General features: G+C 42.6%; 1 protein-coding gene across 1 annotated transcript in view; it reads left to right on the top strand.

The window, feature by feature from the left end:
- Window positions 1-6421, top strand: part of LOC120017776 (neutral amino acid transporter A-like) — an 11656-nt gene extending 5235 nt beyond the window's left edge. Inside the window, exons 2-3 of the mRNA XM_038960752.1 lie at window positions 6033-6075; window positions 6371-6421. Coding sequence (XP_038816680.1) covers window positions 6033-6075; window positions 6371-6406 — 79 coding nt within the window. The 3' untranslated portion in view covers window positions 6407-6421. The remainder of the gene's footprint in view (window positions 1-6032; window positions 6076-6370) is intronic.
- Window positions 6422-9463: the final 3042 nt, after the last annotated feature.

Raw genomic sequence — 9463 nt, 5'->3', positions numbered from 1 at the left:
GCAGTGCTGCACCCAGCATTATGTGGTTTAACTATGTGGGTAGTGATGCACCCCAGCATTATGTGTTTAACTATGTAGTAGTGCTGCACCCCAGCATTATGTAGTTTTACTATGTGGTAGTTGGCACCCCAGCATTATGTGGTTTAACTATGTGGGTAGTGTTGCACCCCAGCATTATGTGGTTTAACTATGTGGGCAGTGTTGCACCCCAGCATTATGTGGTTTAACTATGTGGGTAGTGCTGCACCCCAGAATTATGTGGTTTAACTATGTGGGTAGTGCTGCACCCCAGCATTATGTGGTTTAACTATGTGGGTAGTGCTGCACCCCAGCATTATGTGGTTTAACTATGTGGGTAGTGCTGCACCCCAGCATTACGTGGTTTAACTATGTGGGCAGTGCTGCACCCCAGCATTATGTGGTTTAACTATGTGGGTAGTGAACCACCCCAGCATTATGTGGTTTAACTATGTGGGTAGTGCTGCACCCCAGCATTATCTGGTTTAACTATGTGGGCAGTGCTGCACCCTAGCATTATGTGGTTTAACTATGTGGGTAGTGAACCACCCCAGCAGTATGTGGTTTAACTATGTGGGTAGTGCTGCACCCCAGAATGATGTGGTTTAACTATGTGGGTAGTGAACCACCCCAGCAGTATGTGGTTTAACTATGTGGGCAGTGCTGCACCCCAGCATTATGTGGTTTAACTATGTGGGTAGTGAACCACCCCAGCATTATGTGGTTTAACTATGTGGGTAGTGAACCACCCCAGCAGTATGTGGTTTAACTATGTGGGCAGTGCTGCACCCCAGCATTATGTGGTTTAACTATGTGGGCAGTGCTGCACCCCAGCATTATGTGGTTTAACTATGTGGGTAGTGCTGCACCCCAGCATTATGTGGTTTAACTATGTAGGTAGTGATGCACCCCAGCATTATGTGGTTTAACTATGTGGGCAGTGCTGCACCCCAGCATTATGTGGTTTAACTATGTGGGTAGTGCTGCACCCCAGCATTATGTGGTTTAACTATGTGGGCAGTGCTGCACTCCAGCATTATGTGGTTTAACCATGTGGGCAGTGCTGCACCCCAGCATTATGTAGTTTAACTATGTGGGTAGTGATGCACCCCAGCATTATGTGGTTTAACTATGTGGGTAGTGAACCACCCCAGCATTATGTAGTTTAACTATGTGGGTAGTGAACCACCCCAGCATATGTGGTTTAACTATGTGGGGTGGAACCACCCCAGCATTATGTAGTTTAACTATGTGGGTAGTGAACCACCCCAGCATTTGTGGTTTAACTATGTGGGTAGTGATGCACCCCAGCATTATGTGGTTTAACTATGTGGGTAGTGTTGCACCCCAGCATTATGTGGTTTAACTATGTGGGCAGTGTTGCACCCCAGCATTATGTGGTTTAACTATGTGGGCAGTGCTGCACCCCAGCATTACGTGGTTTAACTATGTGGGTAGTGCTACACCCCAGCATTATGTGGTTTAACTATGTGGGCATGCTGCACCCCAGCATTATGTGGTTTAACTAGTGGTAGTGCTGCACCCCAGCATTATGTGGTTTAACTATGTGGGTAGTGCTGCACCCCAGCATTATGTGGTTTAACTATGTGGGCAGTGCTGCACCCCAGCATTATGTGGTTTAACTATGTGGGTAGTGCTACACCCCAGCATTATGTGGTTTAACTATGTGGGTAGTGATGCACCCCAGCATTATGTGGTTTAACTATGTGGGTAGTGATGCACCCCAGCATTATGTGGTTTAACTATGTGGGTAGTGCTGCACCCCAGCATTACGTGGTTTAACTATGTGGGTAGTGCTGCACCCCAGCATTATGTGGTTTAACTATGTGGGCAGTGCTGCACCCCAGCATTATGTGGTTTAACTATGTGGGCAGTGCTGCACCCCAGCATTATGTGGTTTAACTATGTGGGCAGTGCTGCACCCCAGCATTATGTGGTTTAACTATGTGGGTAGTGCTGCACCCCAGCATTATGTGGTTTAACTATGTGGGTAGTGCTGCACCCCAGCATTATGTGGGTAGTGCTGCACCCCAGCATTATGTGGTTTAACTATGTGGGCAGTGCTGCACCCCAGCATTATGTGGTTTAACTATGTGGGTAGTGCTGCACCCCAGCATTATGTGGTTTAACTATGTGGGCAGTGCTGCACCCCAGCATTATGTGGTTTAACTATGTGGGCAGTGCTGCACCCCAGCATATAGTGGTTTAACTATGTGGGTAGTGCTGCACCCCAGCATTATGTGGTTTAACTATGTGGGCAGTGCTGCACCCCAGCATTATGTGGTTTAACTATGTGGGCAGTGTTGCACCCCAGCATTATGTGGTTTAACTATGTGGGCAGTGCTGCACCCCAGCATTATGTGGTTTAACCATGTGGGCAGTGCTGCACCCCAGCATTATGTGGTTTAACCATGTGGGCAGTGCTGTACCCCAGCATTATGTAGTTTAACTATGTGGGTAGTGATGCACCCCAGCATTATGTGGTTTAACTATGTGGGTAGTGAACCACCCCAGCATTATGTAGTTTAACTATGTGGGTAGTGAACCACCCCAGCATTATGTGGTTTAACTATGTGGGTAGTGATGCACCCCAGCATTATGTGGTTTAACTATGTGGGTAGTGTTGCACCCCAGCATTATGTGGTTTAACTATGTGGGCAGTGCTGCACCCCAGCATTATGTGGTTTAACTATGTGGGTAGTGTTGCACCCCAGCATTACGTGGTTTAACTATGTGGGTAGTGCTGCACCCCAGCATTATGTGGTTTAACTATGTGGGTAATGCTGCACCCCAGCATTATGTGGTTTAACTATGTGGCTAGTGCTGCACCCCAGCATTATGTGGTTTAACTATTGTGGTATGCTGCACCCAGCATTATGTGGTTTAACTATGTGGGTAGTGTTGCACCCCAGCATTACGTGGTTTAACTATGTGGGTAGTGATGCACCCCAGCATTACGTGGTTTAACTATGTGGGCAGTGCTGCACCCCAGCATTATGTGGTTTAACTATGTGGGTAGTGATGCACCCCAGCATTACATGGTTTAACTATGTGGGCAGTGCTGCACCCCAGCATTATGTGGTTTAACTATGTGGGTAGTGAACCACCCCAGCATTATGTGGTTTAACTATGTGGGTAGTGCTGCACCCCAGCATTATGTGGTTTACCTATGTGGGTAGTGCTGCACCCCAGCATTATGTGGTTTAACTATGTGGGTAGTGAACCACCCCAGCATTATGTGGTTTAACTATGTGGGTAGTGAACCACCCAGCATTATGTGGTTTAACTATGTGGGTAGTGCTGCACCCCAGCATTATGTGGTTTAACTATGTGGGTAGTGCTGCACCTCAGCATTATGTGGTTTACCTATGTGGGTAGTGCTGCACCCCAGCATTATGTGGTTTAACTATGTGGGTAGTGAACCACCCCAGCATTATGTGGTTTAACTATGTGGGTAGTGAACCACCCCAGCATTATGTGGTTTAACTATGTGGGTAGTGCTGCACCCCAGCATTGTGGTTTAACTATATGGGTAGTGCTGCACCCCAGCATTATGTGGTTTAACTATGTGGGTAGTGAACCACCCCAGCATTATGTAGTTTAACTATGTGGGTAGTGAACCACCCCAGCATTATGTGGTTTAACTGTGGGTAGTGAACCACCCAGCATTATGTGGTTTAACTATGTGGGTAGTGCTGCACCCCAGCATTATGTGGTTTAACTATGTGGGTAGTGAACCACCCCAGCATTATGTAGTTTAACTATGTGGGTAGTGAACCACCCCAGCATTATGTGGTTTAACTATGTGGGTAGTGAACCACCCCAGCATTATGTAGTTTAACTATGTGGGTAGTGAACCACCCCAGCATTATGTGGTTTAACTATGTGGGTAGTGCTGCACCCCAGCATTATGTGGTTTAACTATGTGGGTAGTGAACCACCCCAGCATTATGTAGTTTAACTATGTGGGTAGTGAACCACCCCAGCATTATGTGGTTTAACTATGTGGGTAGTGCTGCACCCCAGCATTGTGGTTTAACTATATGGGTAGTGCAGCACCCCAGCATTATGTGGTTTAACTATGTGGGCAGTGCTGCACCCCAGCATTATGTGGTTTAACTATGTGGGTAGTGCTGCACCCAGCATTATGTGGTTTAACTATGTGGGCAGTGCTGCACCCAGCATTATGTGTTTAACTATGTGGGTAGTGATGCACCCAGCATTATGTGGTTTAACTATGTGGGTAGTGATGCACCCCAGCATTATTTGGTTTAACTATGTGGGTAGTGATGCACCCCAGCATTATGTGGTTTAACTATGTGGGTAGTGATGCACCCCAGCATTATGTGGTTTAACTATGTGGGCAGTGCTGCACCCAGCATTATGTGGTTTAACTATGTGGGCAGTGCTGCCCCAGCATTATGTGGTTAAACTATGTGGGCAGTGCTGCACCCCAGCATACGTGGTTTAACTATGTGGGCAGTGCTGCACCCCGCCATTATGTGGTTTAACTATGTGGGCAGTGCTGCACCCACATCATTATTGTTTAACTATGTGGTAGTAATGCACCCAGCATTATGTGGTTTAACTATGTGTTGAACCACCCCAGCATTATGTAGTTTTAACTATGTGGGTAGTGAACCACCCAGCATTATGTGTTTAACTATGTGGGGTGACCACCCAGATTTGTGGTTTAACTTGTGGGTAGTGCTGCACCCCAGCATTATGTGGTTAACTATGTGGGTAGTGCTGCACCCCAGCATTATGTGGTTTAACTATGTGGGTAGTGATGCACCCCAGCATTATGTGGTTTAACTATGTGGGTAGTGATGCACCCCAGCATTATCTGGTTTAACTATGTGGGTAGTGTTGCACCCCAGCATTATGTGGTTTAACTATGTGGGCAGTGATGCACCCCATCTATGTTGGTTTAACTATGTGGGTAATTAACAACTGCTCTGTTGTCAGTTGTTACGTATCTCTGCTGCTATGGCAGTCGGCTACATAAAATATTATATAAAATAATCACATATATTTTAGGTAGAAAAGTACACATTTCCTGATTCAAAACAGCTAGTACCTTTGATAAAATTAGCTAATGTGGCCGTACACTTCAATAAAACGATATTGTCCACAGTTGCGTATTTGTGCATCATTGTCAACGGAGCAGAGCCAGCAACGTCACTAGTCACGTGACCTGCAGCTGTTTCAGTTCTCCACTAGAGGGGGAGAGGGCCAACTCCACTGAACTAGTTTCAATATATGGAATCACTTGGGAGTCCCTGGATTTTGGGTCAACTTCTCCTTTAAGAGTTGTTTGTTTATCAGTTCAATAAATGCCATTGTTCAATAAATTCCATGGCCTCATTGAACAATTGATTTAAACATTAATTTGTTTCTAAACTCTGCTTTCTTAAATAATGTAATCAGAGAAAAACATGTACGATTGAAGTTGTGAATTACGCAGATTCTGTGGTTATTCATCGTGTAAGGCTTGCTTTGTAGTGGTTAAATGTTTTTTTTGTTGTGTTAATGATAACCAGAAGAGGGGCTTTGTCCCAGTATGTCTCCTGCCTCAAAGTGTTCACTTGTTCACTTCCCATCACTTCTACCACTAGTGGGCCAGTAACTGAAAGGTTGCTTGATCAAATCCCCGAGCTGACAAGGTAAAAATCTGTCTTTCTGCCCCTGAACAAGGCAGTTAACCCACTGTTCCCCGTAAGCCGTCATTGTAAATAAAAATTTGTTTAACAGACTTGCCTAGTTAAATAAAGGTTCATAAAACATTTAAAAAAACATTCATAAGAGATTACTGTTTAAGAAATATGAAGGAAACTCCCCTAATCCATGCCTCCACCAATCATGCTTCAAGATTTGTGGGAATAGTGAACAAGTGCACACTTCAGGAGAAAGGGATATTATTAGGATGTACCCCTGGTTCAAGACTAACACATTAATGAAACCTCAATTGTTCATCTTGTCTTCCTCTGCAGGAATTTGTTCCCAGCTAACCTTGTGGCTGCAGCATTCCGTTCTGTAAGTATCTCTCTCTCTCTCTTCACCCCTCGTCATCTTTCTCTCCTCTCTCTCTCTACCTATCAGTCTCTCTCGCCTCTCTTCATCTCTTTCTCTAACTTTCTTTCTCTCTTCATCTCTCTCTGTCTCTCTCCACCTCTCCGTCTCTCTCACACACACACATACTGTCCTATGCACACCTCTTCATATTATATATTATTTAGTATACCATAAATCCTTCCTTAGCGTTAAAAGTCTATATCGGTCTTAATGAAGAGACTCAGATAAAGAGAGTTCTGCTCTCCTCTCGTCTTAGCACCTCTCATCTTCCTTTCACCAACCGTTACCATAGTGAGGTGATTCCATTCCAAACAGCCTAGCAACCTGTCTCGCCTCGTTGCTCTTTATGTGCCCAGTGGCTGCCCGGTACCATTTCCTGGAACTGTGTGAGTGTCTGTCTATTAAGGCTAAAAGAGGGTCAGGAGGGTTCAATGTTTGGGGAGGAACACACACACACACACACACACACACACACACACACACACACACACACACACACACACACACACACACAGAGAGCTGAATAATAATCATCAGCGGGTCAGGAATGAGAAATGACATCCATGTAATGCCTTTTCATTCATATTACTGATACCAAACATTAACAAAACACGAAGAACAATATCATTTAGTTTTTAATAAACCTGTTGTCATCTACTGTAGTACTATATCATGGTAATAAACCTGTTGTCATCTACTGTAGTACTATATCATGGTAAAACCTGTTGTCATCTACTGTATCTACATCATGGTAAACCTGTTTCATCTACTGTAGTACTACATCATGGTAAAACTGTTGTCATCTACTGTAGTACTACATCATGGTAAAACCTGTTGTCATCTACTTGTAGTACTACATCATGGTAAAACCTGTTGTCATCTACTGTAGATTACATCATGGTAAAACCTGTTGTCTCTACTGTAGTACTATTCATGGTAAAACTGTTGTCATCTACTGTAGTACTATCATGGTAAAACCTGTTGTCATCTACTGTAGTACTACATCATAAACCTGTGTTCTACTGTATAATACATCATGGTAAAACTGTTGTCATCTACTGTAGTACTACATCATGTAAAACCTGTTGTCATCTACTGTAGTACTACATCATGTAAACCTGTTGTCATCTACTGTAGTACTACATCATGTAAAACCTGTTTGTCATCTACTGTAGTACTACATCATGGTAAAACCTGTTGTCATCCTACTGTAGTACTACATCATGGTAAAACCTGTTGTCTCTACTGTAGTATTACATCATGGTAACCTGTTGTCATCTACTGTAGTATACTACATCATGGTAAAACCTGTTGTCATCTACTGTAGTACTACATCATGGTAAAACCTGTTGTCATCTACTGTAGTACTACATCATGGTAAAACTGTTGTCATCTACTGTAGTACTACATCATGGTAAAACCTGTTTTCATCTACTGTAGTACTACATCATGGTAAAACCTGTTGTCATCTACTGTAGTACTACATCATGGTAAAACCTGTTGTCATCTACTGTAGTACTACATCATGGTAAAACCTGTTGTCATCTACTGTAGTACTACATCATGGTAACCTGTTGTCATCTACTGTAGTACTACATCATGGTAAAACCTGTTGTCATCTACTGTAGTACTACATCATGGTAAAACCTGTTGTCATCTACTGTAGTACTATATCATGGTAAAACCTGTTGTCATCTACTGTAGTACTACATCATGGTAAAACCTGTTGTCATCTACTGTAGTATCATCATGGTAAACCTGTGTCATCTACTGTAGTACTACATCATGGTAAACCTGTTGTCATCTCTGTAGTACTACATCATGTAAAACCTGTTTGTCATTCTACTGTAGTACTACATCATGGTAAAACGTGTCATCTACTGTAGTACTATTGTAAAACCTGTTGTCAGCTACTGTAGTACTACATCATGGTAAAACCTGTTGTCATCTACTGTAGTACTACATCATGGTAAAACCTGTTTTGTCATCTACTGTAAGTACTACATCATGGTAACCTGTTGTTCTACTGTAGTACTACATCATGGTAAAACCTGTTGTCATCATCTACTGTAGTACTACATCATGGTAAAACCTTGTCATCTACTGTAGTATTACATCATGGTAAAACCTGTGTCATCTACTGTAGTACTACATCATGGTAACCTGTTGTCATCTTACTGTAGTACTACATCATGGTAAACCTGTTGTCATCTACTGTAGTATACATCATGGTAAAACCTGTTGTCATCTACTGTAGTACTCATCATGGTAAAACCTGTTGTCATCTACTGTAGTACTACATCATGGTAAAACCTGTTCATCTACTGTAGTATTACATCATGGTAAAACCTGTTGTCATCTACTGTAGTACACATCATGGTAAAACCTGTTGTCATCTACTGTAGTACTACATCATGGTAAACCTGTTGTCATCTACTGTAGTACTACATCATGGTAAAACCTGTTGTCAGCTACTGTAGTACTACATCATGGTAAAACCTGTTGTCATCTACTGTAGTACTACATCATGTAAAACTGTGTCATCTACTGTAGTACTACATCATGGTAAAACCTGTTGTCATCTACTGTAGTACTACATCATGGTAAAACCTGTTGTCATCATCTACTGTAGTACTACATCATGGTAAAACCTGTTGTCATCATCTACTGTAGTACTACATCATGGTAAAACCTGTTGTCTCATCTACGTAGTACTACATCATGGTAAAACCTGTTGTCATCACTACGTAGTACTACATCATGGTAAAACCTGTTGTCATCATACTGTAGTACTATCATGGTAAAACCTGTTGTCATCTACTGTAGTACTATATCATGGTAAAACCTGTGTCATCTACTGTATACTAATCATGGTAAAACCTGTTGTCATCTACTGTAGTACTACTCATGTAAAACCTGTCGTCATCTACTGTAGTACTACATCATGGTAAAACCTGTTGTCATCTACTGTAGTACTACATCATGGTAAAACCTGTTGTCATCATCTACTGTAGTACTACATCATGGTAAAACCTGTTGTCATCTACTGTAGTACTACATCATGGTAAAACATGTTGTCATCTACTGTAGTACTACATCATGGTAAAACCTGTTGTCATCATCTACTGTAGTACTACATCATGGTAAAACCTGTTGTCATCTACTGTAGTACTACATCATGGTAAAACCTGTTGTCATCTACTGTAGTACTATATCATGCTAAAACCTGTTGTCATCTACTGTAGTACTATATCATGGTAAAACCTGTTGTCATCTACTGTAGTACTACATCTGGTAAAACCGTGTCAGCTACTGTAGTACTACATCATGGTAAAAACCTGTTGTCAGC

Source organism: Salvelinus namaycush, chromosome 22 (genome assembly GCF_016432855.1).
Source record: "Salvelinus namaycush isolate Seneca chromosome 22, SaNama_1.0, whole genome shotgun sequence".
Lineage (NCBI taxonomy): Eukaryota > Metazoa > Chordata > Actinopteri > Salmoniformes > Salmonidae > Salvelinus > Salvelinus namaycush.
This window is presented reverse-complemented; position numbering and strand designations above follow the sequence as displayed.